The sequence below is a fragment of the Sebastes umbrosus genome, chromosome 6 (genome assembly GCF_015220745.1).
Source record: "Sebastes umbrosus isolate fSebUmb1 chromosome 6, fSebUmb1.pri, whole genome shotgun sequence".
NCBI classification, from domain to species: domain Eukaryota; kingdom Metazoa; phylum Chordata; class Actinopteri; order Perciformes; family Sebastidae; genus Sebastes; species Sebastes umbrosus.
This window is the reverse complement of record NC_051274.1, coordinates 2,958,978-2,981,080: the sequence shown is the minus strand read 5'-3', so window position 1 is coordinate 2,981,080 and position 22,103 is coordinate 2,958,978. Positions and strand designations below refer to the sequence as shown.

The 22,103-nt window shown below is 41.9% G+C and overlaps 1 protein-coding gene across 2 annotated transcripts in view; it reads left to right on the top strand.

The window, feature by feature from the left end:
- ptpn11b (protein tyrosine phosphatase non-receptor type 11b) overlaps nt 1–21,230 on the top strand; it is a 60,651-nt gene extending 39,421 nt beyond the window's left edge. The window contains exons 4-16 of one of the 2 annotated variants that reach the window (XM_037772568.1): nt 576–768; nt 917–1,033; nt 1,236–1,349; nt 3,482–3,578; nt 3,790–3,869; nt 4,172–4,327; nt 6,271–6,402; nt 8,035–8,189; nt 10,924–10,991; nt 11,099–11,250; nt 14,179–14,279; nt 14,409–14,538; nt 20,531–21,230. In XM_037772568.1, coding sequence (XP_037628496.1) covers nt 576–768; nt 917–1,033; nt 1,236–1,349; nt 3,482–3,578; nt 3,790–3,869; nt 4,172–4,327; nt 6,271–6,402; nt 8,035–8,189; nt 10,924–10,991; nt 11,099–11,250; nt 14,179–14,279; nt 14,409–14,496 — 1,453 coding nt within the window. In that variant the 3' untranslated portion in view covers nt 14,497–14,538; nt 20,531–21,230. The remainder of the gene's footprint in view (nt 1–575; nt 769–916; nt 1,034–1,235; nt 1,350–3,481; nt 3,579–3,789; nt 3,870–4,171; nt 4,328–6,270; nt 6,403–8,034; nt 8,190–10,923; nt 10,992–11,098; nt 11,251–14,178; nt 14,280–14,408; nt 14,539–20,530) is intronic. The other variant, XM_037772567.1, reaches the window with a different exon arrangement.
- The last annotated feature ends 873 nt before the right edge of the window (nt 21,231–22,103 follow it).

The following is a 22,103-nucleotide window of genomic DNA, read 5'->3' as shown; positions in this document are numbered from 1 at the left end:
AGCTCATGGCTCTGCACCGCTCTCATATGGTGGTTACAGCTGATAACGCCGTCCCGACCGACAGCACCGCCGCGGAAGCAAGCACCCACCCAGTGTTGCCTTTGTTGTCACTGTTAGCGCTGTTAGCACCGTTAGCAACGAGCTGCCAGCTCAGCCATCGCCATGTTGAGAGCTGCGTGGAGGCAATAGAAATGCTCCCAATCTTGCATTTAGCAACTTTAACATTTTTTATATTGCAGTTTAAATGAAATGAAATACGACATCATAGCAATTGTAATATGATAATTACTGTAATTACCAGGTGATATCAATAATTATGCAATAATAATGATGATAATTTAGTCATATATACTACGTATATACATACACTTAGTTTTCAAATGTAATGTCAGGATTTGTAGTTCTTAACATGTTTGGATTATTTGTTGATTTTCATTTTGAGGAATTTGCCACAAATCATGTTTGAAGTTGTCGGTTTGCATGTTTCAGTCATTCAAGCTCTCCGACTGCCATTGAATATTATTTCTGGATTCATGTGTTGGTATATCACAGTCTGTTCTCTCACTCCGGTCCAGGTGGTACCACGGGCACCTCTCTGGGCGAGATGCAGAGAAACTGCTCACAGACAAAGGCAAAGCCGGTAGCTTCCTGGTACGGGAGAGCCAGAGTAAACCGGGCGACTTCGTCCTCTCGGTTCTCACCAACGAGGAGAAACACGACAACGTGGACCGCAAGACCAAGGTCACCCACGTCATGATACGCTACCAGGTGAGGTAACTCTCCCTCAACCTCTCCGACTACCTCAGCACGTTGTTGGTGCTTTGAGTCGTGAATCTTTAAGCAGGTCATGATTTATTTTTGCACTCCTCAGACCAGCTGTTACTGTAGTTGAATTGTTGATGTTTGCCTCCAACAGGACGGTAAATACGACGTGGGCGGCGGTGAGAAGTTCGACACCCTGGCTGACCTGGTGGATCACTACAAGAAGAACCCCATGGTGGAGAAAAGTGGCATCGTAGTGCACCTCAAACAGGTATGGAAGAGAAATAAAACCGAACAAAAGCATCCGATCTGGTGAGTCTTTTGCCTACAGTACCTTGAAGGCATGGATGGTGTTGCAATATGGTGGTTAATTCAAACCACGTAAAAATGTCATTTTAGCTTTTTAAATTCAAAACAACTCGTTTTGCTCTGTTGACTAATTAAATATCCGTGTCCCAACGTGACAACAACAGCCACATAACGCCACGAGGATAAATGCAGCCAACATTGAGAACCGGGTACGAGAGCTCAACAAAGTAGCAGACAACTCTGAGAAACCCAAACAAGGATTCTGGGAAGAATTTGAGGTATGTAGCCCTCAAAACTGTCAAAACCAGAATCATTCCTTTTATGATTTTTAGAAAAATATATCTGTTAGTTAATATTGTTGATCATTTTTGGAATTCCAGTCACTTTAAAGGCTCAACAGTTTTATTAAATGAGGCTCAGGTTAAGAGCTGGATGACTCCAGTAATGTACGAGAAATAATTGGGGAAACAGAGACTCTTCTGAGTGCCATCTGCCCCGGGATGCCTAATCTTCACCATTGGAAAGTGTTTTGAGGATGTTTTTAAAAGCTCTTGTACAACACACTCCTTGTCAAACAGATTTTTAAAATTTCAGTTTTTAATTCCACCTTTGATGGCTTTGTTGCTTTACCTAGTAACACGGAGTATACAATATTTTCTATAACAGTAATTTGACACATAAAATGTAATCTTATACTATAGGCCAATTATTCCATTACTTTTCTATTAATCTGTTTCATATATATTTGTATAGGCTTACATCTATGTTTTTTTTTTCCAGTGAGTTATTTGTTTTCTTGTCTATCAAGGGAAATTCAAATGTATTTATGCTGCCTTAACCTTTTAACAGTGCTCGAAGTGGGCTGGTACTCATTGGTACGCAGTACCAGCACTTTTTCATTTTACTCCTTGGCATACCGTGACTTTTTCTTGTGCACCGGCACTTCTCACAAGCTGCCAGTACTCTTTCCTGCCCTCTCCATATCAGGTTCTCTGGGAGATTCATAATGGCGATTCATAATGCCAGCGTATTTGTGCGGTGCCGTACGAACATAAAAACTATGTGGACAGCATCTGGACAAGCCGACACACGGCGGCGGGGGAGTTTGTAAAATAACTAGTGAACTGTTTTTTCATATCTTTTTTTTATTTGTGATCAAATATAATTAATGAAACATTATTACATAACATAAGTTTTCTGAATCTGCTCTTCTAGGAAAAACATTTCCAGAAGAATTAAATGTTCGGATGAAGATATGAATGATATGGGCAAATAATACAATTATAATTTAACTAGTTATAATAATGGACCAAAATGATGTAAAATTTTATTCACTGTCTAAATTCAGAATGTGTCTCTTTATCTACTGCATAACATGTAGAAGCATCCTGACTGAGACAATGCTCCTAAACCCTGAATGATACCCCGACTATAGGCTACAAATAACATAGGAAAGCACTTAAACTATTAACACTTTGTGTAAATATACAAACACACCACCATGTCGCAAGAGATTGCTGATACCAGCCGATACACACGTGTGAATAAGAAAGTACTGGCACTTTTTATTTTTTCCACTTCAAGCACTGCCTTTGAGTAACGATGTCAAGGCTTATATTGTGGCATGCTCTTATGTTCCTGCATTTGTCATTTTCATGCAACTGCTACTCATTAATGTGAATCATTTCCATGTGTCAGTGCATATTAGGCTATCATTTATTATTATTTGGTATCATCGGCCCAACACCAGGTTTTTGCAGTGCGCGTTTGTCTACAAGATCACAGTTACTGATTAATGTCTGTTTGTTGGATTTCCTGCTCCTAGGTTACAATCTTTATTGAGATGATAATCAAATACATTGAAATAACTATTATGCTGTCGATTGCTGAGCTATTAACTGGTCGTATCTGACTTTGTATTTGAACTGTAGATGAACCCGTCAAGAGCACATATGCATTCAAAATGAATTTATGTAGAAAGTAGGAAAGAAGAGACACATGTAGTGTTTCTGCTGTTGCACTCCAGGGTGACCCCTACTGTATTAAAGGCCCATTACACTGTTCAAACACAGAGCATTAAATGAGCCCTGTGCAGTTTTGTTGTAAGCAAAAGTAATGCTAATATTTCTCCAAACCAAAGTGCATTTGTGTGTATCTTCTTCCCTGTCTTTGTTAGTACGTTGCTGTATATCCACGTGTTGATCAGGGGGAATTGTGTGAAACCCTTTGGCAGGAATGTGTACTCCATAGTGCAACTAGAGGCCTAACACTCCATTAGCTAAACATTTTAATCTGAGCATGGCTGATATGTGTGAATAACCTCGGAATTAGTTGTTGCATTACAGTACATGTTCTTTTCCTAATACAAACGTCTCACCATCTCCTTTTTTCCTTTGTCGTCAACTACCAGGTACTTCAGCAGCAAGAGTGCAAACTGCTGTATCCCCGGAAAGAAGGCCAGAAGCCAGAAAACAAGAGTAAAAACAGATACAAGAATATCCTCCCCTGTGAGTCACGCAGCAACCTGCCATTTCCTGTCTCTCCAACTTCCTGTGGAAAGAATAACACAAATACATAACAGACAACGTAGAGGCCTCAGCAGAGTGTGGAAATGCTACCTACAGCCTATCAATTGACAGGAAAAACCATCAAGTGTGATCTCAGAAAACCGTAGACGTTTTGTTGTGCATTAATGACAGTTTGTTTTTGTGTTTTCAGTCGACACAACTCGGGTTGAACTCAGGGAAGCAGATCCAGATGTTCCTGGTGCAGACTACATCAATGCCAACTACATCAGAGTGAGCCTTCTCAGCAGTACACAGGCCATTTCTCTTTTTAACTGTTAACTCATCGAAAGATGTTCAGCAAACACGCAAGATAGTTCACCTTCACGTAAAAGAATTATGGATGTTTTTAGTAGCAAAGTTATGCATCATACAGTAAAAAACAAACTACCTGTTTTATAAGCAACAATTTAAAACCTTTTTATTTCTTTATTTTTAGTCTTCATTTTAATAAATTCTATTTTCTGTGTGAATATGAATCTATTGTCTCAGTGTCAAAATGCTCAATTCAGCGTATAATTGTCCACGCTGTACAGAGTATGCACGAAGAGGGGCGCCACGTGGATGAGGGCAAAGTCTTCATCGCCACCCAAGGGTGCCTACAGAATACGGTGGTTGACTTCTGGAAGATGGTGTATCAGGAGAACACGCACGTCATCGTCATGACCACGAAGGAGATGGAGCGAGGACGGGTGAGCGGTCGGCACTAAACGTACTACTAATATACAGCAGTATAGTTCAGCTCAAAATATTATGATTGCTTCTTATATAATGTTGTACTAGAAAGGTAAATTAATTAAGTAGAAATGTTTCTATTAGGGCTGTCAATCGATTCAAATATTTAATCATGATTAATCGCATGATTGTCCGTAGTTAATCGTGATTAATCGCAAACTAATCGCAGATTTTTTTATCTGTTCAAAATGTACCTTAAAGGGAGATTTGTCAAGTATTTAATACTCTTATCAACATGGGAGTGGGCAAATATGCTGCTTTATGCAAACGTATGTATATATTTATTAATGGAAATCAATTAACAACACAAAACAATGACAGATATTGTCCAGAAACCCTCACAGGTACTGCATTTAGCATAAAACAATATGCTCAAATCATAAAATGGCAAACTACAGCCCAACAGGCATCAACAGCTGTCAGTGTGTCAGTGTGCTGACTTGACTATGACTTGCCCCAAACTACATGTGATTATCATAAAGTGGGCATGTCTGTAAAGGGGAGACTCGTGGGTACCCATAGAACCCATTTACATTCACAAATCTTGAGGTCAGAGGTCAAGGGACCCCTTTGAAAATGGCCATGACAGTTTTTCCTCGCCAACATTTTGCGTAAGTTTGGAGCGTTATTTAACCTCCTTCGAGGCAAGCTAGTATGACATGGTTGGTACCAAGGGATTCTTTAGGTTTTCTAGTTTCATATTCTGTCGGTATCTTCACACTAGCTTTAGAACTGAGCCCGCTACAACCTAGAAATCGCAAGTTGCGTTAATGTGTTAAAGAAATCAGTGGCATTAAAATTAATTTGCATTAACATATTATAGCATTAACTGAGTTTCTTAGTTTCTATACATTATATTTCCAAAGCAAGTAGCTTCTTTTTTTCTCCCCAACTCTTTTTCATTTGCTTTCTGAAGCATTTCCTCCTAAATGGTCTCTCTGTTGTCTTAGGATTGCACTCATTTGATTGCTGTTGATTGCTTGCTATGCTGTGCAATATCATTTTTCTCTGTGCAATATCATTTTTCTGCTTGTGCAATTTTATTAATACTCGGTTTATTGTCAATACTGTATATACTGCTCCTATTTTTATATTTCCTTATATTTAAATTGCTCATATTTTGTTTTGCTTTTTTTTTCTTTTTTTTTTTACTGTTAGCTGATGCACTATCCCCTTTGCTGCTGTACACTGCAAATTTCCCCGCTGTGGGACTAATAAAGGAATATCTTATCTTATCTTATCTGGTAATGATGGAGATCTACTGTATGAACTCAAGGGTGTTCAGTGATTGGAGGCCTAATGTTTTGTAATAAGAGCGAAACAACCCCACATCTGACACATTACAGTAATCAAGTGTAATTCATCTAGAAGTTGCATTAACAACCAGATTGGTCATAAAGTGCTTTTACAGAGCGACAGAATATAACAAGAGGTGGACAGTTTTAGTGTCTGATGTTGAGCTGCGTGCTGGTTCAGACACTTTCGAAGAAACCAGGGGACACGAAAAGTCCCAATTGTTTCAGTTTAATGACACAGTATCAAGTCCTGATGTTGACCTTTATAAATCTGCATCACTCTAACTGCTTGCCAACCATTTTGTTCCTGCATTCTCAGTTGAAAGACGGTTCTTGATGGCATTAGTTGATTCTCAGAGAGAAGGGAGGATATGCATAGTAGGGATGATGGTGTGTGTGTGTGTGTGTGTGTGTGTGTGTGTGTGTGTGTAAGATGTGGGGGTGGGGACGGAGACGGCTAACAAGGATAGTATGACAGTTAAGCTGATTGGAAAGCTGCTTGAGATGAGCTGGTTCTTTCGATTGTCTAATACCCACCACCCTCCCTCTCCTCTCTCCTTTCCCCTCTCCATCCTCCTCTCTCTCTCTCTCTTCCTCTGATTTAGAACAAATGTGTCCGTTACTGGCCCGACCTCAACGGCACCAAGGAGTTCGGGAAGGTGCTGGTGAGGAACGTGGACGAGCGGCCGGCACAAGACTACATCCTGAGGAAGCTGGAGGTGACCCGACTGGACCGGGTAGGGAAAGCTGTGCGCTCAATCAGAGTTGACCCACTGACCCTGGGGTCAGATTATCTAACCCCCTTACACACACTCACACACACAATCCTACAGCACGTGCTTGTGCTTACGGGAGGATCGCCTGCATGGATCTCAAGGATACAAGATAGTGCAGAAGAAGTGCACATAGCCTTTTAAGATTTTCTTGCACTAAAGGCTGAAATAAAATGAGTTGTTCTTTTATACATGAACACAATGAGCAAATTAAGTGTAAAAAACAAAAAGCCACTTTGTTGTGGCTCAAGTGTGCTCAGTGTCGCTGTCCAATTAATGTTTGAAAGACGCTGTTGCTTTGATCACAGTAGTCAATCTGTTTGAACTTCATTTAAAAGGGAGGGATTTTAAATGATATGTAAAGTCTGCTAAGCCTGTCTGAGATCAACTCAGCAATATTGTCTCCAAAGAGTAAAGCCCCCCAGATGATGCTTCTGTCCATCCTTAATGTTTGTGTTGACGTGAATGGCGGCTAAATTGAAGAAAATCAACCAAAACTTGTATGTTAATATATCACACTCTCTCAGTTAGTGAATATTCCTGTCAATCTCCTGTAAAAGCAGGAGACTAAAAAGCAGTTTCTCACAAGTGTGATGCAAAAATGCAGTGTCGGAATACGGAAAGTCCACGTGTGAATTTTGCCGCATGACACCGGTTCTGGTGCGAATTATCCGCGTTGCTGTATTCCATTTTGAAAATGAGGCCCAATGAGTTTCCTCCTAAATAGTGCCGTGTCCACTGCACACAACAAAAAACCTACCCAGACAGAGAATGTCTGAGGGGCTAACGTTAACTACACAAAACGTAAATTAATCGCAATTATTCATAAGGACCCACAAAATCAGTTTTCACGAATTTCTGTGCAAATTCTTCGGACGAAAATGCATGCTTGGTGTGAAATGGCTTTAAAGCAGGCCAAGTGGTCCGTCCATGTTTCTGCACATTCAGGTCCTCACAGTGTAGAGATTTAATTCCATTGAAACAAGACAAGGATTGGCTTACGTTATATACTATACACAGACTCACGTTAGTTCCTCAGCATGAGTCCAAGAAGAAATAGGAGAAATAGGAACAGAATCCACAATTCTTTTTGCATAAAAGCATATTCCAGCATTCACAGCTGCTCATTAGTGTTGGTATAATCACAGTGTTACTACAATAACAGCTACGGCAACAAAGCCTGCATGTGACTACCAGAGATCATCCCTCCATTACAGTACAACGATGTCAACAAAGTCCAAGTCAAAACAAAGACGGAATTCTGTACTGACTGTGACTTTGGAAAAACCCTCTTGAATTGGCTAAATTAAACTGCCAAAGCATCATCATCAGCTTTGACTGAACTTTGGAAACCGTGCTTGGAATGAGTATTGTGGATTTGGCCCCCCTGTTTATCACAGTAAGTCTTTTAATGAACACTGCAGTCAATATGGAGAGGAAAGAGGAGGATGACGTATCAGAACACGTTACATGTTACAAGAGTCAACATGATCAAAATACAACTTTCTCAGGATTTTAAAATAAAACTGCAAGTTGTTGTGAGAATTTTTTGACAACTTCAGCTCATCCTCTTTATCTGCTGTAATTTCCTTGTAGAAGGAGCCTCTGAGGTACATCTGGCACTACCAGTACCTGAGCTGGCCGGACCACGGGGTGCCCAATGAGCCCGGCGGTGTCCTCTGGTTCCTAGAGGAGGTCAACCGCACCCAGAGTACCATTCCAGACACTGGACCCATTGTCGTCCACTGCAGGTACAAACAATGTTACAATATGAAGAGTAGAGTTTGGATGGAACAGACTGTTGGGCCATGAGTTAATTATTGTTGGGTCAGGTAGAGGTAGAGGTGACCTGCCAACACGGTTCTTCAGCAGATATTAACAGATATGTGGCACAACGGACTTCTAGTTGAACACAGGAGAAGTGATTCAAAGGTTGCAAATGGACATTTATATAGCGCTTTTCTAGTCTTCCGACCACTCAAAGCTCTTTACACTACATGTCAGCATTCACCCATTCACACACTGATGGCAGAGGCTGCTAAGGAGCCAACTTTGCCCATCAGGATCTAATCGAAATACTCATTCACACACCGATGGCTATGCCTTCAGGAGCAATTTGGGGTTAAGTGTCTTGCTCAAGGACACATCAACATGTGACCCGGAGTAGCCGGGGATCGAACCACCGACCTTCCAATTGGTGGACAACCTGCTCTACCCTCTCAGCCACAGCTCGTTGTGGGTTTGAGTCCCACCAGAGTTGATCTTTATTAAAGGGACTGTTTGTAAGAATCAGAAATTGCTTGTTAACAGCGACCTGTGGCCGTTAAGTCAACGAAAGTCAGCGTCCTGTTGCTCGCGCTTGTGCTCGCTCTACATAGACATGAACGAGCATCGCTCAAAATAGTGAGGCGACACACGTCAGCTAAAAGCACAATATCACTCTATATTTCAGCTGCTTGGCAGTAATGTTAGCTGACCAGACGAAGGTCTCTCCATGAATCACTGCTGATCCTAGTGTTGGCTTTTCCTGCCTCAGCCTCCCGACCGCAGCCGGAGGGAACAGGGGAGACACCGGAGTTTTGGTCGGAGACGATAACGTTTCTCTCTGCGGAGCCCCGTCACTTCACAAAACACGGGAAACCTCTGTTGGTCTGGAGGAGCTGCAGCTGCAGCTGCAGAGCTAAACTAACTCTTCTGAAGTGTGTAGTGTGCGCGCATGCACGTGAGAGTGGAGCAAAAGAGCCAGCGAGAACGAGCGCGGTGTGTGAGTGAAGGCAGGCAGGCAGGCAGGCAGAGGAGGAGCAGAGTACAGCAGAGACTCCGGTCCTGGAGACCAAAGCTACGGTCTCCCCCGCGTCCTCTGACCGCGGCCATCACTGTTTAACAGACGGGCTTCACTAGATACAACTTTGTGGTTTTGGTGCTTCCGTGTAGTTTGTGTTGGAGTCTTGTCTGAACAGTGTAGCCACACGCGAGCGCGCATGGGACACCGACCCGCAATGATTTATACATGTAAGAAGTGACAAACAGTCCCTTTTAAAGTTGAATCTATTCTAAAGATCAATTCCTAAAATCCCATCTTGTGTACAATCCTCTGTGTACACACACACATGCACATGTGTGCATGCAGGGCTGGGGTTTCCCGTATGGCTAAACCAATCTGTGGGTCACTGCTTGCTCTTTCCCTTTTTACTCTTCTTCCCCATGTTGACTCAGTTTTTCCATGAGATGATAAAGTTATTGTAGAACACTTGAAACTTTGCTCATTAAATCTAAATTTGTGAAATTAGGATTTCATGAAATATGGTTTCAGTTGGCCACTTGGGTGCGCTATTAATAAGGTTAAAACCTTTTCCCTACTTATTGGCAACAAGTCTTAACCAAACAGCTCAATCAAAACTAATTCTAAAGAGATGGTTATCAATAGTGCTTCATTTCACTTTAACCTCCATGTTGCCACTTGCAGCAGTGTTTACTTTAGTTACTGTTGATAAAGCTCTGCTTTTGCCAATATAACATTACTTCATATAGATGTCAGCATGACCACTAACTAAACCACAGGAACTATTTGTAATATCTGTAAAATCTGTTTTAGTTATGCTGCAGTCAGGATTTTTGTATTTTACAGTAGACAGGCGACTGACACTTTCAAACATGTTGATAATAATAATAATACAAAATGTGTATAGCGCCTTTCATACAAGAAATGCGGCACAAAGTGCTTTACAATAAAGTAAAATAGACATAGAATGAACATTAAAAACGGAAATAATGCCATAATTAATGTAGAATAAGGTGGGAAATAAAACACTTGATAAAATAAGATGAAATAGAATACATAATATAAAATGGAAAATAAAACCCACAAAATAATAATAATAACAACATTACCCATATTTGCAGCGTTCACATCCATCAGTAAACACTGCAGCGGGATCGAAGGGTCTCCATTCTCTTCTACTCTGTTCTGATATTTTCTACATCAGTTGATAACATTTGAGTGTTGCAACAGATTTGTCCATTTGGTGTACTTTCATATGTTTCACCATACCAATCCTCCCCCAGCCCCCAACATGTACTACAAACATGATGACAGATACACTGACATCTGACTCATGAACTCCACTGATCCGTCGGCTGCTGATAAATTAATGTTGTTATTGTGGGAAAATAACACCGAGTTGAGCCCTTGTTCTCTGAGGGATCTAACAGCATTTTATATGTGACACAACAGCAAATTCAAGTTGATTGGTGTCGGCAAGTGAAAACCTATAATTCATAACCTCAGCCTTTTCATGTGTCACTCCCATCGTCGTGTATGGGTTGAGAAAACTCTTGATGCTTACGTAACACTCTTCATAACTGTCTGGATCAAATCAAATATGCCCTTATAAGTAAGTACATCTATTTCTCACCTCGACGTAGACGCTTATTTCCTTTCAAGTGTTGTAACTACACATGGTTTGACTTTTTCACTCTCCGCAGCGCAGGCATCGGCAGGACGGGCACCATTATCGTCGTCGACATCCTTATTGACGTTATTAACCGCCAAGGTGGGAGACTCAAATATGAAACTGACACACTGGACTTTTTTATTTTCAAATCTTTGTACTGCATCTCAAATCTCAAATTTCTGGTTGTGTGTACGTGCGTGTTCTAGGTCTAGATTGTGACATCGACATCCCTAAGACCATCCAGAGGGTGCGGCAGCAGAGGTCCGGCATGGTGCAGACAGAGGCCCAGTATAAGTTCATCTACATGGCTGTGCAGCAGTACATAGACACGGCTCAGAAGAGACTGGAGGAGGAGCAGGTACTCCACTACAACATTACCTTCCAAAAGAAATTAAAATACATCAAATAACACCTTTATTGACTCAGTAGTGAAGGCTTTAAAATATTTATGTAAAGTCATGTTTGAGTTTACAAGGCCTGAAGGCCAGTACGGTGTGTTATGCTATAACAGCTAGAGCACTGAGGTAAACATCAGTATGGAAACTACTTCAGCAAGTTTTAAAGTGCTGCTCCACTGCTGGATGTGGATGCCTTCTGGGACTATTTTGGGAGTAAAGTCAAATCGGAGATGTTGGAAAATAATTTCTGAAAACGTGAAAAGACGTTGAACTATATAGTATTGAATTGTGGAGTTAGACTGTTTTTGTGTTCAAGGTTTTTTTTGGTCAGGCCTGAAATCATGGCCCCTCCGCTAACACTATATAAAAACTAGAGCACATAGCATCAGAGGTTGTCCAACTCAATCGCGAGCTACAACATTTACTTACCACAGCCTACAGTTTGAGAGCTAGTATGGGTGTACTGACCATCTGGCATACCAGGACAAATCCCGATGGGCCGTTGGACTGTCAAAAAATCCAGAATTTTTTTACCTAGTGTCCAGCCCAAGCCCCCAGGAAGAGTGCAGGCTTTGAAGCAAATTTTCATAGTGGCCAAATGGCGGTACTACAACTTCCGTGTCCGTCACGTGATGCCATTGGGCCCAAAAATACTTTTTCCCATAGACTTACATTGGGAAAGGGACGTCTATACATCAGCGGATAATTTATTTTTTAGGTAAATCAACTTCCCAGAACGAACAATTGAACAGCCCTTATTTAAATCATTAGGTCCTAAAAGTTGTAAAATGCACTAATAGCCGAATCCAGAGTTATTTCTCTTCCTCCATTTATGTAAAGGAGACCTAGACTGAGGCTGGAGCGAGGGCTGGGAGGAGGAGTTAAAGGAAAAGCTTCTGCGCCTGCTCTACAGGCCCAATGGATGATCCGGGTACTTTATCACCCGGCGGTCGAGCCATTTTGGCTTCATGCACCACTAAGCAACTCTACAACGCTGTATCCAGTTCTCTTAATACATCCATGGTCCGGCCCTGTCTGTCTCTCACCGGCCCTGTCTGTGTGCCTATCTTTCAGGGTACGCATGAGAGCGTGATGCGTACGTGTTCCAGGACTTGGCTCACTGGCCAATCACAACCAAGTTAGTTAACTTGTGCTTACATCATTGGCCTCTGCCGTAGCCTATTTTACGCTACTGCTACTGTTGCTGGCTGTAAAACGGTGGAGAAATTGTTTTGAGCATCACAACCCTCACAAAATGACTCGTTTTGTCATCAGTATTTGATCAGTTCCATCTGATAACATTTCGAAAGTCTAGAAAGAGCCGCACGGTTGAATTAGTTTATCTCCATTCAAGTTACCATAGGGCTAAACAGGAAGTTAGCCGGTTCAAGTTAGGCTCTGGTGTGAATGCTCTGCCCTTAGAGCATGTGCATTGGCATTCCACAAAAGTAGCGCGCAGCAGTGAGATGGCCAGCAAGAAGTGTCGCATATACTGTACATTAGACATGCGTGGATCCGCGTGTGTGCATAAATCATCCACCCGCTACCCAGCCGAATTAATTATTTTCTCAGAATTAGACCCGCATGGAAAATTTCCCTCCCCCTCTACCAGTCCCTTTAGGCTGTGTTGCTTTTTAAAATGATGTATTGATGTATGAGTGTTTATTTATCTACTTAGTTTGATTAAAATGAAACCATGCGCGCAGTAATGTCACTACAACAAATATCGTGGGACATTTAAGCAGCAAAAATAAAACCTGTAGTTATAGACTTAAGATAAGATAAGATATACTTTTATCCTGGACTCCGTCCAACACAGTTACAAACACCAAATTAAAACAATAACAACAAGAATAAAAAACGATTCCACACAAGACAGGGAAACAGATGTTCCAACAACATACACAGTCCACGTACATAATGGCACATACCATCACACACACGCATGGCAGGTGTTGCACCCAGGTAGTGCACTGCACCGTCCACCGTCCCGCCCATATTACACAGACAATAGCCCAATATTACACAGATGCAACATATTGCACTGTCCCTATTTAACATATTGCACTGTCCTTATGATAGCGTTATGTTACGAGTTGTTGAGAAGTTTAATAGACATCGGCAAGAATGAATGTTTGTAACGGTTCAATCTGCTCCGTGGGACTCTATATCTCCTGCCGGAAGGTAAAAGTTGGTACTCCTGATGTAAGATGTGAGTTGGGTCTGACACAATTTTCTGAGCCTGTCTGATGACAGACTGCTCATAAAGCATCTGGAAGGTATAGGGTGGTTTTTGACCTCCATAATCTTCATGGCAGTCTGCACCAGGCGAGAAATCTGTGACCTCATCTGCACTGTCAGGTTACCATACCAGGCCGTGATGTCATATCTTATGAGACTTTCCAAGACAGCCCTGTAGAAAAGTAACATGATCTTCTGCTACACTCCGTAGAACCTGAGTCTGCATAAAAAATACATCCGCTGTTGAAGTTTGGAGCAGAGGTTTCCAAGGTGTACCTTCCAGCTGAGAGTGTTGTCGATGTGGACCCCTAAATACCTGTATGAACAGACCTGAGTGATAGATGTATTTTTGATAACCACAGGCCTGAGGTCAACCACCATCTTCGGGGTCAAACACCATCTCCTTCTCTTCTCTTCTCTTCCCCACATTCAACTCAAGATGGTTGTTGTCACACCACTGCACAGATTTCTCGATTTCAGAGGAATAGTCCATTGGGCTGCTATTCATTTTACAGAGGAAACAGAACTTTTACCCTCTGAAATAATCAATGAAGTTCAGACATTCAGGTCTTAAAGATATAGGACAGTTTGTGGGATTTTTGTCCTGTGAACTCAATCTGCCTCTTATCATGTTGTCCCCTTTGCAGAGGAATAAGACGAAGGAGAGGGAATATTCTAATATCAAATATCCCCAGATGACCAACTCGAGGTCCAAACCCAGCATGGCATCCTCACGCTCTTCTTCTGTGTAAGTATAACACATAAAGTGGCAACCGACGTGATTGTTAAACATGTGATCACAGAACATTAAGTAGAAAATGGGTTCAAGTTGTTTATTTGTTTGGTCAGTGACTATTTTTGCTGTGTGTTATTGTAGGATGACAAATGATGATTCGTCGAGTGTGTACGAGAACATAAACTTTAAAAGCCCTCAGACGTCTTTTAGCAGTAACACCAGGAGATAAAACCACGGCTGTCGACCTCCACATCTCTCTGTCTGCCTCTCTGTAAGTACTTCATGCATTTCATACTTACATAGTTTTTCTTCTCACTGTGTGCTGTGGCAAAATGCCACTCAGCCTCTTTTTTAAAACTGCTTTTGTTTTGGTATTTTCCCCCCGCAAAAGTGAACAAATCTGTCAGAGCATCATCCCTCTTGCTGGAGAAACATTTTTACTGTAGCACTGTAAACGGTCTGCATTAAAGTTGATGAGGTAGGGTAGAGTTGTTGGTGTTATAGTTTGGACCTAACTTTTGTTGGAAAAATTTGAGCTTTGATTTAGCTCTAGCTTAAAGGTTCCCTGAAGACTTTTAGACCTCTAGTAGCGCCATGGAGGCATTATGTTTTGGGTTTGTCCATCTGTCCGTCTGTTTGTTTCTCTGTTCATCAGACCCATTCTCGAGAATGCAATATCTCAGGAGCTCTTGGAGGGAATTTCTTCAAATTTTGGCACAAATATCCACTTTTGTGGTCAATGGTCAAGGTCACTGTCACCTCATGTCCGTCCCATTCTCTCGTGAACGCGATATCTCAGGAAGGCCTTGAGGAAATTTCTTCAAATTTCGGTAATTCTAGTTTGTTATATTTGTTGAGATTTTCTTTACATCCTGACAGCAATCAATAAATCAAATGCTATGACAAAAAAAAGAGGGAAAAATCCAGCATTTGTGGCTGTCACAGGACTGTAATAAGCCCATCCAATCATTTCACATTTCCACCTGCCTGTTTACCTCCCTGCTGGCCGGCCTGCCCTCACTCTGCACTCATTGCGCGTCACCGTAGTCTTCCACAAGTTGCTAGCTTGACAGCTGTGAGTACTAACAATAGCCATGTTTGTTTTTTTACATTCATTATGATATGTTTACGTTCATTAAGCATTTTAACCGACTAACGCTATCGGTTAAAACGGTTAAAAGAAATATTTATAATTAATTAAAAAGCTGAGCGGCTCAGATGAGCGACTCGTCACTTTAAGAAGAAATGCTGGTCCACCTTAACAGCCCACCTTAAGAGGCGGAGCCGGAGTTGCAGGATACAGGAAGTCGGCTCCGGTCTCTGGCTCGCTTGAGTGGATGAGTTGTAGTTTCGTAGCATTTATTCAGCGACAAATAAACTGTACACACACTGCTACACCTACGATCACAGCTAGAACGCCACCAACAACCTCACACTCACCGCGGACACTCGTTAAAGTTACGTAACGCTGACAGACTGTATGTGTGTGGCGGCAGCGGCGGCGAGCAAGAAGCCTCCGGCAATGCTAGAGCTGCTAACGTAGCACAAATACACACACTGTTTATCGGGCAATCGCTATCGTTAATCCAGGCAGACAGAGTGTCGTTACACCGGGCAGACACACAGCTGACAACCTGCTAAACTAAACTAAATGTGCGGGGGAGAATTTTACTGGGAAAGTGGCTGCATGTCCGCGACACTACACGCAGCATCGTAGCTCCTAAGTTAACGCTCCCGGACGGTGAACTGGGTTCTCAGTTGTCTGTTGTGCTCGTACACTGCAGCTGGCGCGAGGCACAAATCTTGTCGGTTAACGAGGGTCGGTTATCGATTTAAGAACATTTTTCAAAATGAGCATCCCTAGTTTGAAGCTAGTGCAGCTCGCTACTTTCATTGGAAAAGAGTTTGCAACACTGGGCTGTTTTTTTTTTGGTTGGATCATTTTTTTAAATGTAGCGTAATCTTGCTAGTTTCTCAAGATTACCAACCCCTAGCTGTAAGGCTTGACTGAATTTTTTTCCCTAAAATCAGAACTCAAGATGCTGTTAAAACTTTTACGCTGATTCAAGACAAGAGAGTTCAGTTTCTTCCAGGGAGTCAAATTCATTTTGTAAGGGTAATGTTCTCTCTTTTATGGTTCAAATTATAGAGTGCCAGGAGCGGCTGAGCTCCCTCAAAAGAAAACCTGAGCTCCCCTTAAAGCAACAAAAGATTCAATTTACTCAAATTATAATCAATCTTTCTATTCTCACAGGCTCATTCTTTTCTCTCTCGTAGTGATTAATAAAGCAGACAGGAAAGCCAGCAGTGTTTAAGTGTGTGTGAGTCATGGCTTTGGTTTGGGGTCAGCACAAGCCATAAACTGACAGTATTTTAATCACCACTGAATGTATATACATGTATTATTACTAAGGATGTCCATAATTAACCGTTAACCGACATTAAGCATTTTAACAGATTAACACTATCGGTTAAAACGGTTAAAAGAAATGTTAATAATTAACTCAAAAGTGGAGGAGTTGTAGTTTCATAGCATTTATTCACCGACAAATAAACTGTAGACACACTGCTACACCTACGATCACAACTAGAACGCCACCAACAACCTCACACTCACCGCCAACACACACACACGGTCTGTTGGACACTAGCTAAAGTTACTCAGACTACGTGTACGGCGGCGGCGAGCACGAAGCCTCCGGCAACGCTAGAGCTGCTAACGTAGCACAAACACACACTGTTTGTTGGCCATTCGCTAAAGTTATGCCGGGCAGAAATGTGTGGTGGAGACTTTTACTGGGAAAGTGGCTGCATGTCGGCGACACTACACGCAGCATCGTAGCTGCTAAGTTAACGCTCCCGGACGGTGAACAGGGTCCTCAGTTGTCTGTTGTGCTCCTGCAGCTGGCGTGAGGCACAAATCTTGTTGTTTAATGGTTAATAATCGGTTAACGAGGGTCGGTTATCGGTTAAGAAATTTTTTCAAAATGAGCATCCCTAATTGCTAATCAAATGTGAATACATGTAGAAGAGCATTATTTTCCAAAACTAATTTTGAAGGAGGTATGATCACTGCAGTGGACTGGACACCATGCATTAACAGAGACAATACACTTAAAACAAGACTTGTGAAAATGATTTTTATACGATGCATATGTACTGTATATGTGATTGTGATGACACTTTTGGAAAACGTTTATATGACACAAAGACTAAATGGTAACATATACAGACGTAGGCAAAGTTGTTGGTAACGTTCCGTTAAAGAGAGAAAAACCCACAATGGTCACTGAAATAACTTGAAACTGACAAAAGTAATAAAACATAAAAATTCACTGAAAATTAACTAATGAAAATCAGATATTGTTTTTGAATTATGGTTCAGCAGAATCATTTAAAAAAACAAACTAATGAAACTGGCCTAGACAAAAATGATGGTAACATTAACTTAATATTTTGTTGCACAACCTTTTGAGGCAATCACTGCAATCAAGTGATTTCTGTAACTCTCAATGAGACTTCTGCACCTGTCGACAGGTATGTTGGCCCACTCCTCGTGAGCAAACTGCTCCAGCTGTCTCAGGTTTGAAGGGTGCCTTCTCCAGACTGCATGTTTCAGCTCCTTCCACAGATGTTCAATAGGATTTAGATCAGGGCTCATAGAAGGCCACTTCAGAATAGTCCAATGTTTTGTTCTTAGCCATTCTTGGGTGTTTTTAGATGTGTTTTGGGTCATTATCCTGTTTGAGGACCCATGACCTGCAACTGAGACCAAGCTTTCTGACACTGGGCAGCACATTTCGCTCCAGAATGCCTTGATAGTCTTGAGATTTCATTGCACCCTGCACAGATTCAAGACACCCTGTGCCAGATGCAACAAAGCAGCCCCATAACATAACCGAGCCTCCTCCATGTTTCACAGTAGGTACAGTGTTCTTTTCTTTGGATGCTTCATTTTTGCGTCTGTGAACATAGAGCTGATGTGACTTGCCAAAAAGCTCCAGTTTTGTCTCATCTGTCCAAAGGACATTCTCCCAGAAGCTTTGTGGCTTGTCAATATGCATTTTGGAAAATTCCAGTCTCGCTTTTTTATGATTTGGTGTCCTCCTCGGTTGTCTTCCATTAAGTCCACTTTGGCTCAAACAGTGACGGATGGTGCGATCTGACACTGATGTACCTTGACCTTGGAGTTCACCTCTAATCTCTTTGGAAGTTGTTCTGGGCTCTTTGGTTACCATTCGTATTATCCGTCTCTTCAATATGTCATCAATTTTCCCCTTGCGGCCACGTCCAGAGAGGTAGGCTACAGTCCCATGGACCTTAAACTTCTGAATAATATGTGGAGCTGTAGTCACAGGAACATCAAGCTGCTTGGAGATGGTCTTATAGCCTTTACCTTTAACATGATGGTCTATAATGTTCTTTCTGATCTCCTGAGACAACTCTCTCCTTAGCTTTCTGTGGTCCATGTTCAGTGTGGTACACACCATGATGCCAAACAGCACAGTGACTACTTTTCACCCTTTAAATAGGCAGACTGACTGATTACAAGTTTGAAGATACCTGTGATGCTAATTACAGGACACACCTTAGTTTAATATGTCCCTATGGTCACATTATTTTACATCTTTTCTAGGGGTACCATCATTTTTGTCCTGGCCAGTTTCATTAGTTTGTTTTTTAAAATGATTCTGTTGAACCACAATTCAAAAACAATATCTGATTTTCATTAGTTCATTTTCAGTAAATTTTTATTTATTATTACTTTTGTCAGTTTCAAGTTATTTCAGTGACCATTGTGGGTTTTTCTCTCTTTAACGGAACGTTACCAACAACTTTGCCTACGTCTGTATGCCTATAGGGGGGCACCATGCATGAAAGGGGTTAATGGAAAAGTATGAGTAGCTGTAGCCTCAGGTGGCTCCAATGACCTCATCCGTGTCAGTTGCTGCAGACTGTCCTTGCAGCGCTCAACTGGAAAGTAATTATTTGCTATGCCACGTTAGGCCATGTGTGAATAAGATGGTGTACGTTTCTGATAATTGTTTACGCTGTTATTGTGGGACGAATCCGCTGGGTACTTTATTAGCATGGTAATGCTAGCAGCTCGTTAAGACGGTGAATCAGCAATATGTCAATGTTTATTTGTACATTTACTTACAAAAAGAAAAGTCAAAATAAACAGTAAAGACAACACACATGCAGGTGGGAAGAGTCAATAGGAAAGCATGATAGGAAAGCACGTGTCACTTGCTGCCACTGTCCTCACGGTGCTCAGCTGAAAAATGAGATAGTTCTTTGAAAAGAATGAAACAACCAGTGGTGCGCACTCTTTTGAAAAATGTTTATACAGGCTTTGACACACAGATTAATACACAGACTATTTGTAACATACTTACATACAAAGGTACTTGTAGTTGGACACCACGCATGCAAGCAAGGCTATTTACACATAATCACATTGTGATATATGAGGTAGTTGCTAATGAAAACGCAATCATATGTTGAAAACAAATTCAGTTTTAAAGATCCAATATGTAATATGTTTAATACAATAAATCATAAAATGACCATGATATGTTATTAGAGATTAAAGGGGACATATGGTGCTCATTTTCAGGTTCATACTTGTATTTTGTGTTTCTACTAGAACATGTTTACATACTTTAATGTTTAAAAAAAACTTTATTTTACTCATGCTGCAACAGAATTGTGTTGCTAGGCAACAGCTTGGGTCCATGTGTACTTCCTGTCAGCTGATGACATTCACATACACTGCAACCAGGAATAAACTGGGACACATTTAGAATGTTTACGTTTAAATCTGTGTAAAGGGTCTAAATATTGTATATTTGTGACATCACAAATGGACAGAAATCCTGACAGCTTGTTTCAAATGCAGAGTTTCTGAATACGGGCTGTGTGTATTTCCCTGTGGATTGAGCGTTTCAATACTTTCACAGTATTTATATAGGACTTAAGCCTGCTTTATAATTAAAAAATCTTGAAAATCTAACTTTTTTATAATATGGGACCTTTAAACCTCACATGCAAAGGTATACAATACAGGTTGTTGAATTTCTGACGGATTGAAAGCAGTGAACTAAAATAATTTCAAATCCAAACACACGTGGCCTCTAGATAACCTGGCAGGTTACTCTTAGCTACATATCTTGAATTCCATCAGATCCCAGTGTTCATGATTCAACGTGACACCAGCCATTAACTCCACTTGTCTGCCTGTCTGTTTGTGTTTGCTTCAGTTTCAGCAGAGGTGTCGCTTCATCAGCGCCTGAAAATCCCTCATGGAGAGGAGGGAGGGTGTTGCTCTGACTGCAGCCCACATCAGTGGACCCTGCCTGGGCTGAAGGTGGCGAGCTGAACCCCCCCACCCCCTTTCCCTCTCCTGCTGACGTCCCGCTGGACCTCTCTGTCTGGAGTCAAACCTTACCCTCCATAGAGGGGATGACTCTATAAGCATAGCACTCTCGCTCAGGGCCCTCCCCACTTTTCTCCCCTCCCCCCAATCCTCTCCCTCTCTTAACCAGCGCCAAGTGCCTTGTCACAGGATGTGTCTGTAATCTAGCCTTCTCCAAACCTGCTGTTACATCTCTACTGTTACTTTTCCAAATCCTGGAAATCCAAGTTGATGTGTGAAACGACCAGTTTTTCCTCGGGGATGACGGATCTTAAACACGGAGTCTGTCCTGGTCTGAACTGAGCAGAGCTGTACAGGACCCAAGAAGAGGTCAAAGCTAAGCTGTTTGTCCGCTCGTCGCCAGAAATCACTGTGTCTCGCTATCCCTCTTTCTCTGTCTTTGCTGGCTTTCATTTGAACTCGAACCCAAGACTGTTTTTTACGGCATTCTGTCTCCCCAGCTGCGGTGGTTATTAATGTGGCCGCTTAGTTATAGCAAGGACAGTTATGTAACCTGCAGCAGGCCCCCCCCCCCCCCCCCCCCCCCCCCCCCCCCCCTCCCACCCCGAGGCACAGGGAAGGCAAGCAAAGCCCTCTTCTTTAAAAATATTTTGACATAATAATTTCAGGTGTGAAAGTGGACTATTTTCAGGGTTCTTTTTCTCGAAGATGTGACTGATCTGTCAAAGTGACGTCCGGCAAAATCCATATCAGCTGTTCTGTACTTTATTAGAACTGGAGGCCACTTTTGGTTCTTTCTTGTGACACATCCGTCCTCTCCATCATCTGAACATTACCTCCAGCTGGTCCCACTTTCAGTACAGTTTTTTGTCTGTCCTTTTCATCAGCTTGTTTTCATTGTCTTGATGTTTTTGTTGATAATGCGTATAACGTATAAGATGTTGATTTTTTTAAAATATATATATATATATATTTATAAAGGAGCATTATGGTGGAAGAGATCACGTTTAAGCACATTTGTCTAAGCAGCATCCCCAGCGCTAAGTTTGATTTGCTGATGGATTATAATAGTTTCAAGTCCACATTTGACAGGAAACAGGTGCAGAGGATTCCTGAACGGGTGTTTGGGGGGGTTGAGCTCGGCTGACCGCCGTCTCTCTCAGCTTCGTTTGACTGGCTGTCCTCGTTAATCAGCAGGTCTGATGCAGTTCAACATCTGTCGGAGGAGATCGTCGCAAGGAGACAAGGGAAAGGGGGGCGATTACAGTGGGCCAGATGGCCATCTGCCCCGAGATTGAAGAATAGATTTGTCTCCAAAAAGTAATTTAGAAGATGGCCATAATCCAGGCTTGATGATAGCGGGGCGAGTAAGCCGACGTCATTGATGTGATAACGAAGACGGTGGTGGCCGTGGAGCACTGAGCCCCTCTGCGCTGTCTGGCAGATTGCTTGCTATT